The following is a 16,088-nucleotide window of genomic DNA, read 5'->3' as shown; positions in this document are numbered from 1 at the left end:
TGAACATTCTATCTAGACAGCCACAAATCCTATCACAAAATTCCACATGTTCCACTATACAGACTTCCGATTTGATTTCTCCCAGTTCTGAGCAGCTGAGTTACCAAATAATTAATCAAATCCAATCTTTGTAATGAGTGCGCATGTCGATGAACGGTGGTGATTCAACATGTAGAATCGTTGGGAAATTAATTGAAAGTGACCGCCGATCTTCTGGTCAGAGGCAATAGGATGGCCACCCGCTGCTTTCACGTACACTCGACTGTCAGGTGCTCTGGTGTGTTTGCTATCTAAAGAGGTGAATCTTTGATGACAACAGAGGTGTTAACCATTGTATGAAGAATGACAACGTTCAGCATCCTGAGAGAAATTAAGTATGATTTATAACAAAAATACAATTTATCAACAAAAGAGCCAAAACAATCCATTAAAGGATTTCTGTAATTGATCACAATGTGAGATGTAATTAATTTAAATTACAATAAAGGTTATTTTTAATCAAATTGAAGATAACATGAAAAATGGGTACCATTTAGCTCAATTCAACATCACCTTGAAAATAACCCATATCTCAAGGAAATTACCTGTTATAACTTAAGTGAAAATAAATTCCTACACCAAAACATCACCTGGCTACCCATTTGAATTACACTATGGTACAGACAGTATGGCGAAGTACAAGGAATTTCCAACTAAAAACTATAACTCCATGCACGTTTAATGGAAGCGATGTGTGATGAAAAATCTACAGATGAGCGGGATGAAGCTGCTAAAGTTTTGAAAATTACACTTGTGAGACCCAACACTGGGCACACACCTTTAATGCAATCAAACAGCGGTACTACAGGAAAACATTGAAGTGTTTCGAGAATGTTTTCATTATGATTAAAATACAGTTACACACAAAACTCCCACTCCACCAGCCACACACTAAAGGCAATCTTAATTTTAAACCAAGTAATACATCCAGAGGAATTCCAACCCACATCACAATTAACCCACAGTGCATTAAATCTATCTATAGATATATTTATATGTACGCATGTCTGTATATATCATGGGGAATTAAAGATTTTTGCTCCATTTAAACATTTATAAATAAGATAGAAAAAAAAACAAAAAAACACAAAACAAAGCCAAGTCCATACATATTTCTTTCTTTACAAATAGAGCCTCAGACATTAAATGCAGAAATCATGTAAACTCCCAAATCAATGCAGGAGAAAAAGCAGTGGGGCCCTTTGGTCAGCTCTCTAAGACCAGAGGCAGAAACCAGCAAGAAACCTGGCAAGCCTGGAGGCTGTAAAACCAGTGGGGGGAAAGGGAATCTTCATACATTTTGCAACACACAGGACAGACAAATCACTACATTGCATTTGACTATCAAAATCGGGACGACTGTACACATTGTAGAGATAAGACCATATTTATGGAGCCATTTCTAATTATATCATTATTTTCCACATTCGGCACACACACATATACTTATTTTGTCATAAGTTTAAATTTTTTAAATCCAGTTTTACTCTTCTTTTTTTTCTCCAGCAGCAACATAAAAGAGATTTTGGTGGAGAGGTTGATGGTTTATTTAGTGGACAGGATGAGGGCCACGATGAGACCGTAGAGCCCGAGGACCTCTGCGAAGATCAAGATGAGGATCATGCCCACGAAGAGCCGGGGCTGCTGGGCCGTGCCCCTAACGCCCGCGTCACCTACGATACCAATTGCAAAGCCAGCTGCCAGCCCGCTCAAGCCCACACTCAGCCCAGCACCCAGGTGGAGGAAACTCCTACAACACAGAGAGGATTACCATAGGATCAATACAGTGGACAGGGTTTCTATGTGATACAGAATGAACAATGACAAAAGTAAGATGAGATGTTTTCAATGAAAGACAATTACAAAATATTGGGCAATAAAACTACCATTTCCATGGTATATAGATTTGATCTAATATTAAATGTCAGGTGTAATGGATTGATGGACCAATTGCCTCAGAGCCTGTTATAAGTTCCTCACCTTGTAGTATTAGGAATCGAGGGGAAATGCAAATACAGCCAATTTCAAGAAATTAATGGAAGTGGGAGATGTCAGACTCACTTGTAGAGGGTGACCTTCTCGGAGATGTTGTTAGCGATGAGCACCGCTACTACCAGGCCGTAGATGGCTATGATACCCGCCATGACCACGGGGATGATAGACTTCATGATGAGCTCCGGCCTCATCACCGACATGGCAGCAATCCCTGTTCCACTCTTAGCTGTGCCATAGGCTGCTCCCAAGGCTGGTGGAGGAGAGGGAGAGAGAGTATTAGATCCATATAATACTATAGTAATCCAATATAACACTATAGTAAATAATTGAACACGTAAGGGATAATCAACAAGGGGCTATGGGTTCTATGGAAAATAATGAACGACGTGGAAAGTGTGTTCCACGACGTGCTAACCGAGTGGAACTGACCTTCCAAGGAGTTACATTATTTTCCAAAGAACCCATAGATCCTCTTTATACCATGGCTATAATTTAACACTAGAAATTAATTAAATTTGCCAGTGGAAATGTGTTCAACATCCACTGAAGTACACTATATATACACAAAAGTATGTGGACAACCCTTCAAATTAGTGAATTTGGCCATTTCAGCCACTGACAGGTGAATAAAATCGAGCACACATCCATGCAATCTCCATAGACAAACATTTGCAGTAGAATGTTCTTACTGAAGAGCTCAGTGACTTTCAACATGGCACCGCCGTAGGATGCCACCTTTCCAACAAGTCAGTCCTTCAAATTTATGCCCTGCTAGAGCTGCCCCGGTCAACTGTAAGTGCTGTTATTGTGAAGTGGAAACTTCTAGGAGCAACAACATCTCAGCCGCAAAGTGGTAGGCCACACAAGCTCACAGAACAGGACCGCCGAGTGCTGAAGTGCGTAAAAATCCTCGGTTGCAACACTCACTACAGAGTTCCAAACTGCCTCTGGAAGCAATGTCAGCATAAGAACTGTTCGTCGGGAGCGTCATGAAATGGGTTTCCATGGCCGAGCAGCCGCACACAAGCCTAAGATCACCATGCATTAATATGGGGGCAACTCCATATTAATGCCCATGATTTTGGAATGAGATGTTTGACGAGCAGGTGTCCACATACTAGCTACACTACATTACCAAAAGTAAGTTTACTAGATAGCTACAGTAGTTGCTGTGGTAATCTAACAAACAGACTTGCTAGTTTAGCTAACCAAACCATCAGTCCTAGCTTGCTATTATGAAAATCGAATTCAACAATAGTAATACTGTTTTCAATTCAACCTTTGCTTTAAAAAGCAGCTCAAAACAAAACATGTAAAAATAAACAATGAGCCATTGAATTCTACCATGCAATAATATAGGGAAATAATGCACACTCTAGAATGCCCTTCAAGACAATCAGAAAGGAGTATTCAACAATACCATGGAATAATTATGTACTATTTAATTATGTGATTAGATCAATGTACAAATAGAGTAGAATACAGAGTTGAGCAACATGGAGGAACTGAAATCGAGGATTAGGTAACAAATTCACAACTCATAGTTTATGTTCCCTGTACAAGGTCAATGTAGCTACAGCTGGAAAATTATTGTGTATGAGGAAATTACCAGCATCATGTTGTTTTCTCCCACATTGGCATAGCCTAACCACTGATAATGTGCTTGACTGCGGATCTCAAACCACTATTCCATTTAACAGCTACGGTTCAGGGCCAATTCTCTTCACCTCAACCCCTAGTACCCACAGGGAATGGAGAGCTGAGGTTAACCCTGTTCATTCCATTTCATGGCTTTCAAATCAGGCTGAGTGTTTTCATCCTGTGCCAGAGCTGCACGAATCTAAATCACTCCTCCTACCAGTCCCTGCCTGAAGAACAGACTCATTAGGTTCTCCATACAGGGAGCTGCTGACTTCAGAGAACAGCAGAACATCACATCCCTCCAGAGGCAACCAGCAGCAGAAGTAGCTCAAAAGGGATACAAACCAGCACCAGCCGCCACAGAAACAATCCGATGTCACATCGTCAGTGTCCGACAGCACTCAAGAAATAAATAGATTACATTTCTAAGACAGCGCTAACCGGTGTCATGTAAAAATGTTCCCAGCGTGAAAATGTTCACGTTCTGATAGCTCTGTGTTCTGATCAATTGTGACGTTATGTTTGAAAACGTATGTAACGTCTGAACCGTTTGAGCTAGAAACTATTGGACCCAGTTCTAAAAAGCTGAGAGTCTCAAACACGAACGTGTTGCCCTTTTTGCTCTACGACACCCACAAAATTCACGGGACATGTCTGAAGTCAGAACCGAGAACAATTTGAACATGAAAATGAATAGACAATTGAATTGGGAACACTTTTAGTTGGGAACATTTTGACATGACAAGAGGCAGCAGGGCACTCTAATGTAATAGAGGCCCAGCAGAATCAGCACGTCGACAGGCGGCTCGAGACGACACAGACCAGCATGCAGACAGCCAGAGACGTCACAGAGTGCCGACGTCTGCAGGAGAGGCAGAGAAACCGAGGAAGAACAGTGTTGTGATTAAATCAATACTCTCTTAGGCCTCTAAAAATGGATGTGCTCGGTCGGTAACAGGTCAGCCGACTGGAGGATAAAATTAAATGTATCTCTAGATAACGGTGAGAGAATGTCAGAGCAGCGTGGGGGCGACAGGCCGCCGTGGTCGTGAATCAGAGGCAGGCTGGGCTGACGAGATTTCCCCCACGTCAGCCCGCGCTCTCACCCGCAGCGAGCGCACACTAAACTGACAGCCCAGAGCTGGCTTCGACTGACCAGAGCATCTAATATGCAGCCTAACTAGCAGCCACTGCCTGACTGTGTCTGCAACCTGCGCCAAAGGGCAATATTAAGTTTGCCTCTCAACCCAGCAAGGAGTGCTAAGAAGCTCCAGGATATAGCTACAGTATGTGAATATGACTTCATCAAATAGCCTAGGAGAAATTGTGCTCGAAGGAGTGAATTAGCCAGTTAGACATGTTACATGTAGAGATTTGCATTCACTGTGTAAATATTACAAAACACTATAGATTGACTACCTAGACCTTGAAGCCTGAACCTCTTTAAACAGGTCTCTTGCACTGCAGACAGACCACAGAACCACAAAACCCAAGCAATATGTTATGGGCAGTGGATCAACGATGCTCCTTCGTGAATGGCCATGGTCAGCCTCCATGAGTCCTAAAGGGAACATTGGATTCATCTTCCACTGTTCTCTCTATCTCTATGAGTGAGTCCTTGTGTGTGCAGAATGAATAGGACAGGGTCTGAGACTTTTTTGCCTGATTCCATTTTCTCTTTTGTTTTTCCAGGTTTCACACTTTTTTTTTTTTTTTAATAGAAAAAACAAAAAATGGATGTTAAGTCCACAACAATGCTTAAACCACATCAGAAGACCACTTTTGAGGTCTGGGAAAATCTACAAAATGTAGAATTTTGGGTGTAGTATCCTTCAATTAAATTGTACACCAGCCAGAGACCGCTGCTTGGTTAGCCATGTTTCTGTAGCGCTCATGTGGTTGCAGAGTTAGCAAAACAAATGGAAACTGGATTGATGCCAATAATCATGATATCATTCTGGCAGTTAGGCATAGGCTAGAGGTCCTGGGGCTTTCCCACCCGGACCCGTTCTGAACAGACCCGAGGACAAATAGACCCGTTCCGTATAGACCTGGTCGGATCCAGACCCCGTCTGTACAGTGTGAGGGAAGCAGCAGAAAGTAATTTAAGCTACTTTATTCACCTGAGCTGAAAAGGCACGAAAGGAGGGAGAGAAAGGTGCCACTCTAGCAGGCGGGGTAGGGGCCGTACTTGTGAGCAAGTGACACGGGCGCAGGGACGAGGGAGGGAGAGACAGCAACCAACCAAGCAGACTCGCGCGCTAGTAGACTAATAAGCTGCCATTTCTAGGTTATTTATCAAATATGATTACATAGTAACAGTCTTGACTGCATCAAACCAGGAGACACTAGTAAGGCTAGCAAACGTTAGTTGAGGCTGCAGTGCATACGCTCTCATCCTACAGTTGCAAACAACTCCATTCAGAAAATTAAGTAGCAGCCTACCTGTTTGCTATTGGTCCTTCTCCTTGAACTTTCAATTCCGTCATAATTCCATCTTCCATTGATTAGATATCCCAACTTGCCACACACGGAGCCTATTGCTGCTTTGATGACTGGCCAACAACAAGCTACACGCGTCACTCTCGTGAAACACAAGTCTCTCTCTCTGGATCTGTACAGGCCCTTCCGGACAAGTCAGTTAAAATTACACATACCCGAGACCCGCGACAATCATTTCTGATCTGACCCAGACCCGTGACATTTAGAATTCTGGATCCAGATCCTGCTCGGGTCTCGGATCGCTGGTACAGGTGGATCCGTGAAGACCTCTTGCAAAGGCTACTTTGTAGTTAGGCTAACATTTAATTGAGAAGGTTTTTGGGAAAGGCTTTCTATTTACCAGAAGACGGTTGTCATTACATTAGCATCATCGCTAACGGCTACACAAAGAGGTAGACAATCACGCACAGACAGGGACATTCCTGTGCCATTGCCTCTTCAGAAAGTTTAAGGAAAATATGAATCACTGATGCTTTTTGTTCAAGTTTTATGATAATCTTTGGCAAATTAATGAATTTTCTAAGTTCAATACATTTTGTGGATTTCCTACTAATAAGTTCAATACATTTTTGAATATTGTTGAATTGCGTTTTAATGTCTGGATTCTGTGATTCTGTCTGCAACACATATTTTATAGGGCCCTAGCATTGGCACAGCAGCTACAGAGCGAAAAATAGGGTTTCTGAATAGTCTACATATTTCAACATGGTTTTTCAAGAGTTTGCAGATACTTCACATGGAAGAATGCAAATATGCCCTTTCAGCAGGTTGCAAATAACATTTGAATCAATGAATCCATCCATCTCTTAAAGTAGGGAGGATTCCCACCAATCTAGCTGTTGCGTCTAACCCAACACAAAGCAGTCCAACTGACTACCGTATTTTCCGCACTATAAGGCGCACCGGAGTATAAGCCGCAGCAGCTAAATTGAATGATATTGAATGATGTGTACATATATAAACCGCACTGGACTATAAGCCGCAGGTGTTTTAATGTTTAATTACCATATGTAAAGGGTTCGTGCACAGAGGGGATTGTCGGGAAAGAGACAAACTGTCTCGCTCTCGTAATGTCTGTCTGTCTTGCTCTCGTTCTGTCTCGCGTACCACTCTTGGTTCCACTTTTACTTTTGCGCGCTACCTGTCTCACTCTTTTCCGGCCTCCAGCTTTTCCTGCTGGAGCCCGCCGCTTAAAGTTGGGGGGCGCGGACCGGTCATAGAGCCCATAGAGTTAAATGTGGTGGACTGTAACCTGTAAAATCCATAGATTTAGGAGGTCTTCTAGTGGCCGTTAGCTGTAAAAATCCATAGATTAGCTGCACCGTTATATAAGCCGCAGGGTCGAAAAATTGGGGAAAAGGCGCAGCTTATAGTCCGAAAATTACGGTACTTGGTTTACAGTAAAGTCAACAAGAACATGTGTTTTGTCAGCCCTTGAACTTGCTTCGGGACACATCCCTTGGCATGTAGCCTCAAGACATTTCATGCAGGTGTCCAGAGAGCTCCATGTATTGTCGAGGCAGCCTGAAGGAAGGCGGTGTCTCTGGAGCTTTGTGTGATGGATGGCTCTAGGGGAAGTGGATGGCAAATCCTTAAAATGTGCACATAGCAGCCAGCCACCCGCCAGACCCCTACTTCCCTCTATTGCTTCCTACATGGACTTATTTGTCACAAGACTGATGCCATGTATGCAAGGTTAAATTACTCCGCTCTAAACTTGTCAGACCATTGAACCAATTCACACATTTTAAGTGAGGCACAGTGCCACACAGTAGTGTATTTCTAAGAAAAAGTAGTATCAACTTAAACTTTCAACTTCATATTCAACATATGTGAAAATTGTGTTTCCAATGACATCGGTGTGCATCGTGTGATTTTAACCAATTATGGCATTGCCTACCAATTGTCTACTAATTGGCTGATGTCATTGCAAACACTTATTTTCACATGTTGATGTTGGGTTGGTGCTGAGATGAATAGGAAGTTGAAAAATTGTGAAATATTCCTATTTAGACCTTTACTCTACTGAAGACTGGTGTAATAGCCTAGCACTTTTCTCAATCTCTCATGGTAGGGAAGTCTATCCACAGGGTTGATGTTACAGCTAAGGCTGTTACAGTGACCGTATTACCACCACACCGGCGGTCATGGTAATTAGGGTTCTCCAAGCTCTGATGGTCATTAGTAGCCTACAAAACTTGATAACTGCCTGGTACTCAGCACTCTATTGTCCCTCTAATCACTCTGACACTGCAAATGTAATAGAAAATCTAATCAAACACTTAATGAGAGCCCATGAGCTCATGTTGAGCAACATTTCTATAGGCTATGCAATTGCGTGAGAAAACAGAGTGATGGCCTCTATTAAAAAGAGGAGGATCCCATCAGCGTTCTATAGGCTAGGCCTACTATATTTATTTCCCAACTTTCCTAATATTAAGCACATTTCTAATCTTTACAACAGGAGTATTAGCCTACCTGGCTGGCATAAAAATGATTCACGGAAAAAGCGTCCTCCATTCGCTATTTAAGTGCATAGATTACATAAAATTTTTGCCCCTACCCCTATTCCGACAAGTGCATAATAATGGTCCATTCTAAATCAAAACTAATTTCACACATATATTATTTAGTATATGTAATCTTTAGATTAAATCAAGAGTAGTGCGATGGGTGACAATATTAGCCTATCACTTGTGAACGATATATTATCACTTGTGAATGATTCCCCAGCTTGTGTGCAGTAAGGCAAGAAATGCATGCCTTTTTTTGCGACTTTTTCAAATCATAGTCGCACACCTCATGTAGCCTAGCCCATGAGCTTAGATGTTTTGATTAGGTTTGTATCACAACTAAAGTGGCCAAATAACTAATAAAATTAAGCACATTAAATCAGCTTTTCCATGGGTTTAGAGCCTAACTGGCATACATACGCAGCACATGAGTTTCAACGTTAATAGGAAGCACAATATAGGCAATGGTTTACAAACGCAAACACAAATCAGTAGATCAAAAAGTCACTTCACAAAATAAAGAAAAAAGCTGGTAATTTACACATTGTTTCTCAATCATGGTGGTAGTGGTGGTGATGCAGTGACATCGCAAGATGGCAGTCTCACGTTTCCTGTAAAGAAACCCTGTAAGATGCTTAATGCTGCTGGGCCTGAATCATCATCACCAGTGTCCCTGGTCGGCCCCCTCCACTGGGCGCCTGCTACCACCCACCAGATAAAAAGGCACTTAAAAGTTTTGAATATTAAATAAAGAAAACAGTACTCAGTACAGAAATTGTAAATTAAACATTGATTCCTAATTCCGGCCTAGTGATAGTCCAAACCATGTCTCTTGCAATCATAGGCACAGTTGATTGGTAATTCAACGCTGTGAGAAAGCATATTGTTGGAAATGCTTTGAGTGAATGCATCAGACCTAACAAGATAATAAAAAAAATCTAAGACAATACTTATACATCCCTGTCCTTATTTGTCACACGGAAGACTCAAGATCACTAGACAGTCGTTTCTACGCCGTCACTTGCCCGAGGCCATCAAGGATATGAGCGAGCGATCAAATGAATCCACTGTTGCCAATGTCTCGCCTCTGACATTATTTCAACTGAACATGCAAATGGGTCATAAATGTGGTAAAATCGTATCTATTAATTGTGGTTTAGTGGTTGGTTGTGTGTATAGGTCTCCACCATGAATGCACTTTCTAAAATCATTGGCTACTTGGACATTCCAAATCATAATCAAAGTCCAATCATGTGATCTTATCTCAAATCTCATTCTCCTTAGATTCAAGAATGTCTCCAGCAGTTTATTTCAAATTAGCTTAGGGCTATATAAATTAATTGATCCACAAGTGGCCAATTTCTATGCAGCAGCATTCGTATCACCCGAATTTACATGGAATTGTTCATAAAAAGTGGCTCAAACGATGGCATTGCCTAAATGTTTTGTCTCATCACTTTAGCGTGTTCTCCTACTGGTAGTGCTGAGCGATTAGTGCTTTTTAGGTCGGTGTTAAAAAATAGATATCACAGTCTTCAATTTCTGTTTTTCCATGTAATATGTGGTTTGAATGCTGTAACACAGAATAAAATAATTAATAAAAGTCCCATGAATGTTAGCGACTGCCCATTACTGCTTATTAATTTACTCACATTACTTTAATAAAACATTTCAGTTGTGTAGATTACATTTGTTTTAGGCTTATTTGATGACTATCATTTCATTCCAAGCTCATCTCTATAGAGCTGCTGCCTATGCTGTCTGACAAAAACACTATTTTAGTAGTTCTTCAAAGTAAGGCATACTTTTATGACTGCTGAATACCAACTATCAATCTTTGATCATGTATTTTCAGGTAGAGATACCTCACGAAGAATCTGCTCGCTCTCTCCCTCCCGATCACATTCTACTGTCTCTTCTTTCCGTCTCAGACTGGAGAAGAAGGCGCGCAATGGGTTGCTGGTCATTGTAGTTAATTACCACATTTTCTGCGCTAAACTACGTAGAATATTGGCCTGTTGGAAACTACAACTCCCTACTACATGGCACAGTTCGGGCTTGATCTGATTTACACTACATGACCAAAAGTATGTACACACCTGCTCGTCCAACATCTCATTCCAAAATCATGGGCATTAATATGGAGTTGGTCCCCCTTTTGTTGCTATAATAGCCTCCACTCTTCTGGGAAGGCTTTCCACTAGATGTTGGAACATTGCTGTGGGGACTTGCTTCCATTCAGCCACAAGAGCATTAGTGAGGTTTGGCACTGATGTTGGCTCGCAGTCGGCATTCTAATTCATCCCAAAGGTGTTCGAAGGGGTTGAGGTCAGGGCTCTGTGTAGGCCAGTAAATTTCTTCCACACCGATCTCGACAAACCATTTCTGTATGGACCTCGCTTTGTGCAAGGGGGCATTGTCATGCTAAAACAGGAAAGGGCCTTCCCCAAACTGTTGCCACAAAGTTGGAAGCACAGAATCGTCTAGAATGTCATTGTATGCTGTAGCATTAAAATTTCCCTTCACCAAACTTTACAGTTGACACTATGCATTCGGGCAGGTAGCGTGCTCCTGGCATCCGCCAAACCTAGATTCATCCGTTGGACTGCCAGATGATGAAGCGTGATTCATCACACCAGAGAACACGTTCCCACTGCTCCAGAGTCCAATGGCGGCGAGCTTTACACCACTCCAGCCGATGCTCGTCTATGGAAACCCATTTAATGAAGCTCCCGACTAACAGTTATTACGCTGACGTTGCTCCCAGAGGCAGTTTGGAACTCAGTAGTGAGTGTTGCAACCGAGGACAGACTATTTTTACGCGCTACAGCACTCGGCAGTCCCGGTTTGTGAGCTTGTATAGCCTATCACTTCGCGGTGAGCCGTTGTTGCTCCTTGACGTTTCCACTTCACAATAATAGCAATTATAGTTGACCGGGGCAGCTCTAGCAGGGAAGAAACTTAAACTGACTTGTTGGAAAGGTGCCATCCTATGACGGTGCCACGTTGAAAGTCACTGAGCTCTTCATTAAGGCCATTCTACTGCCCATGTTTGTCTATGGAGATTGCATGGCCATGTGCTCGATTTTATACACCTGTCAGCAATGGGTGTGGCTGAAATAGCCGAATCCACTAATTTGAAGGGGTATCCACATACTCTTGTATATATATATACTGTATCTCTAGAGAAACTGTGCATTGCATTGACACAAAAAAACTAGATTTCTAATAATTTAACCAAGGTCAATTAGTTGTTTAAAAACAGAAAAATTACCAAAATATTGGTTAATCGCTCAGCACTACCTGCTGGTTATTAGCCTGTCTGGGAGCTTTGAGGACTTTGAGAGTTGGCTAGGTGTTAGCCAGACTAGCTGGTTATCCCTACTGTGCACAGTTGTACTACTATTCTTCAGAGTATCAGTTATATAAACAAAAAATCTGACACTAATGGTAAAGATTCACTATTAATAGAACATCCCACTTGCCTTCGTAATGAACCGCTAGCCTAAGCTAGTAGCACTATGCACAAAGCAGATCCAACCCGCTTCCTAACAGCTGCACTGAGGTCGGACAGCATTCCTGTATATATTAAGACACCGTGGATATGGCTCAGAAAACGTACCCCAATTCAGGGATGTACCAACGAACTGTTACACCAAGAAGATTGAAAGACTGCTTTTTTAAGTAAACTGCATTTTTCGTCTTCATGCTAGCTAGCAGTAGCAACAGCCGAGGTTGTGTTGAACAACAAAGGAGCTGATTGGCTGACACTGCTAATCCAACATGGCTGCTGTGGCTTGAGTGCCTAGTATGAGGTTGAAAGGGACAGTTTTCAGGTAAAAAGTTGGGATAATGGGACAATTCGGAGTACATCCCTGGATTGAGGTAAATTTTTAGAGCCATATCTCTTGACAGCTCCTTGGGTGTCACGGGAATGTTGTCTGACCCTAGTGCAGCTGTAAACAAGCTAGTCGAATTGTGGTATACTATTGCGCATGTCGCAAAGCAGCTTAAACCCGACAAAAATAATTGAGACGCACACATTTCATATCAAACGCATTCATTTGAAGGTGTGGATACTGGTAATGACAGTTTAACAACATACTGGGCAACTTGAATAGCAAGTTATTGTTGTCAAGCTAATGTGACATATCCCAATGACAATTCATGGAATCTCTTCCTACTCCATTCCTTGGTTAACTGTCCGACTAACGTTAGGTTTATCTGGCTAGTATTTTTACTGAACTGGGTAGTTATTAGAAAACGACAGTTTCGATAAAAGTTAGCTAACATTGACTACGCAGATACGACTCAAGTGCGTATACACTAAGTTAGCTATGTAGCTAGTAAACTAGGCTAGCTTGCTATGTAGCTAGTTGGCTAGCTCGTGTGCTGTCACGCTAACCGTTTCTGGGCTGGTTTCAGGCATTAAAGAAATATGCGGTTTACATTTGGACAAATAATAATTTTGATGCAGTTATATGGTAAATATAGTAATTGAATTGTGTGATAATTACCGCTGAAAACCATAGCTGCAGAGGCACCCATCACTGCGAAGAACGGAGCGTATTCGGGGCTTTCGGACGACATTCTCTCACAGTAAAAAAAAACGATTTACAAAACGGATATTGCTGTTTCCCTTAATGGCTTACCGACTAAACCTATCGAATGCCACGGTCTTTAGCTCTGAACGGAGAAACGTATGTAGCTAACTAGCAATGTAAATGGACTAGTCACGAATCTTCTGATAAATACCCGGCGTAGGAGGAGGACAAAATGGTGAAGCAGAAAATATGACGTGACTGGCCAAACCCCATCATCTACTGTATGTAGGGGAAGCGCCCTCATTGGGAGGCGCTAGCAAGTAACTCTAATAATGATTTACTGCAGCACATCAAACTGAATTTAAATTACAAATAAACAATTGGATATATTTCTGACTTAACCCATGCAAAGTAAATGGTTTATCTCTGGATTCTGTCCATTCTTTTTTTAAGGTCATCCCCTATTTTAGTCTCTTGGTGTGCTCCGCTGCAGGGTTTCCCTTTGATATCTAGCTAGGCATTCTACCTTCAGAATCAAGGATGAAATGATGGGAGAAGTGGGAGAAGGGTGTGGATGCTCTGGGTTTTAAAATGGGTTATTGCCTTTCTCCTTGGAAATTAGGGAAAATATGTAACATCACTTTTTCTTAACAACTATATCATATGCTTCTTATTTGCATTGTTGAAAGTGACATTGAGTGACTAAATTCCCCAACAAACATGTTGCATTTGAAATGCCTTTCTTATGTGTTTTGCACATGATACAATAACACAAATTCAAGATGTACAATTACATTATGAAATCATTCAAATTCATTTCTGCATTTTGCACCGGGATACCATACATGAGAGGGTAATTTACAGTAAGATGTGATATGCAGCAGTGAAGCATGATTGATTGTGTGGTCGGGGAGCCGAGAAGCCCCACAAGTGCAGGCTCAGAGAGCCATGGACAGCATGGGAGTGACGATGAGTGCGTGAGTCAGAGAGAGATTGTGCAGAGTACATCTCCTTATAGGCAGGCAGGCCGTCTGAGCGACCCCTCCCCCACCATGCCACTGCAAAGTCCCTTCCCCCTTGATGTAATTTTTCACCAGCATCACAGGCCTCTCTCTAGTCTACCTTTTTCTTGGCTAGCGTTCTATAGGCCCGCCTATCTGCCAAATTTGAGGCTCACAATCATCATTATCTTGCAGAGAAATACATGATTTTGTAATAAGGATGCACACAAGGAGAATGGCATCAAGAACATAAAGGTCATAGTTGAATGGAGATCATTTGTGCTCTGGTTTTCTTTCACTCTGGTGGCTGAATGGCTATTGATCCAGGAATCTCATTACTGTGATGTTTGAGGAGGCAGCTTGAGGTAGCCTCTTCTCCATTGTGGCAGGTTTATCTTTATCACGATATCCTATCTGCGATGCCTACTCAGCAGGCTCCCTGCCTGAACATTTTGTCATATCAAATCAAATCAAATTTTATGTCACATGCGCGGAATACAACACCTTACCGTGAAATGCTTACTTACAAGCCCTTAACCAACAATGCAGTTCAAAAAATAGAGTTAAGAAAATATTTACTAAATAAACTGAGGTAAAAAAATAAAAAGTAACACAATAAAATTACATAACAATAACGAGGCTATATACAGGGGGTACCGGTACCGAGTCAATGTGCGGGGGTACAGGTTAGTCGAGGTAGTTTGTACATGTAGGTTGGGGTAAAGTATCTATGCATAGATAATAAACAGCGAGTAGCAGCAGTGTAAAAACAAAGGGAAGGGGGACCAATGTAAATAGTCCGGGTGGCCATTTGATTAATTGTTCAGCAGTCTTATAGCTTGGGGGTAGAAGCTGTTAAGGAGCCTTTTGGACCTAGACTTGGCACTCCGGTACCGCTTGCCGTGCGGTAGCAGAGAGAACAGTCTATGACTTGGGTGACTGGAGTCTTTGACAATTTTTGGGCCTTCCTCTGACACTGCCTAATATATAGGTCCTGGATGGCAGGAAGCTTGGCCCCAGTGATGTATTGGGCCGTACGCACTACCCTCTGTAGCGACTTACGGTCGGATGCCGAGCAATTGCCATACCAGGCGGTGATGCAACCGGTCAGGATGCTCTCGATGGTGCAGCTGTATAACTTTTTGAGGATCTAGGGACCCATGCCAAATCTTTTCAGTCTCCTGAGGGGGAAAAGGTGTTGTCGTGCCCTCTTCACGACTGTCTTGGTGTGTTGGGACCATGATAGTTTGTTGGTGATGTGGACACCAAGGAACTTGAAACTCTCGATACACTCCACTACAGCCCCGTCAATGTTAATGGGGGCCTGTTCGGCCCTCCTTTTCCTGTAGTCAATGATCATCTAATTTGTCTTGCTCACATTGAGGGAGAGGTTGTTGTCCTGGCACCACACGGCCAGGTCTCTGACCTCCTCCCTATAGGCTGTCTCATCGTTGTCGGTGATCAGGCCTACCACTGTTGTGTCGTCAGCAAACTTAATGATGGTGTTGGAGTCGTGCTTGGCCACGCAGTCGTGGGTGAACAGGGAGTACAGGAGGGGACTAAGCACGCACCCCTGAGGGGCCCCGGTGTTGAGGATCAGCGTGGCAGATGTGTTGTTGCCTACCCTTACCACCTGGGGGCGGCCCAGGTGGTAAGTCCAGGATCCAGTTGCAGAGGGAGGTGTTTAGTCCCAGGGTCCTTAGCTTAGTGATGAGCTTTGTGGGCACTATGGTGTTGAACGCTGAGCTGTAGTCAATTAACAGCATTCTCACATAGGTGCTCCTTTTGTCCATGTGGGAAAGGGTAGTGTGGAGTGTGATTGAGATTGGGTCATCTGAGGATCTGTTGGGGCG

General features: G+C 42.5%; 1 protein-coding gene across 1 annotated transcript; it reads right to left on the bottom strand.

Annotated features, from left to right (window-relative positions):
* Window positions 1-700: 700 nt before the first annotated feature.
* Window positions 701-13,496, bottom strand: LOC121547195 (V-type proton ATPase 16 kDa proteolipid subunit). The gene is made up of 3 exons (XM_041858334.2): window positions 13,208-13,496; window positions 2,101-2,284; window positions 701-1,789 (listed from the first exon to the last, which is right to left on the bottom strand). The coding sequence occupies exons 1-3, from the start codon at window positions 13,278-13,280 to the stop codon at window positions 1,585-1,587; spliced, it is 462 nt and encodes a 153-aa protein (XP_041714268.1). The 5' UTR covers window positions 13,281-13,496; the 3' UTR covers window positions 701-1,584.
* Between the last annotated feature and the right edge of the window lie 2,592 nt (window positions 13,497-16,088).

The sequence above is a fragment of the Coregonus clupeaformis genome, chromosome 31, assembly GCF_020615455.1.
Source record: "Coregonus clupeaformis isolate EN_2021a chromosome 31, ASM2061545v1, whole genome shotgun sequence".
NCBI lineage: Eukaryota > Metazoa > Chordata > Actinopteri > Salmoniformes > Salmonidae > Coregonus > Coregonus clupeaformis.
This window is presented reverse-complemented; position numbering and strand designations above follow the sequence as displayed.

Bases quoted from the DNA above. Each gene is read 5' to 3' on its own strand.
- LOC121547195 (XM_041858334.2), bottom strand. From the start codon at position 13,280: ATGTCGTCCGAAAGCCCCGAATACGCTCCGTTCTTCGCAGTGATGGGT. The intron at 2,285-13,207 runs GTAATTATCACA...CTCCTCCACCAG, and splicing joins TGCAGCTATGGTTTTCAGCG to CCTTGGGAGCAGCCTATGGC. The intron at 1,790-2,100 runs GTGAGTCTGACA...TCTGTGTTGTAG, and splicing joins GAGAAGGTCACCCTCTACAA to GAGTTTCCTCCACCTGGGTG.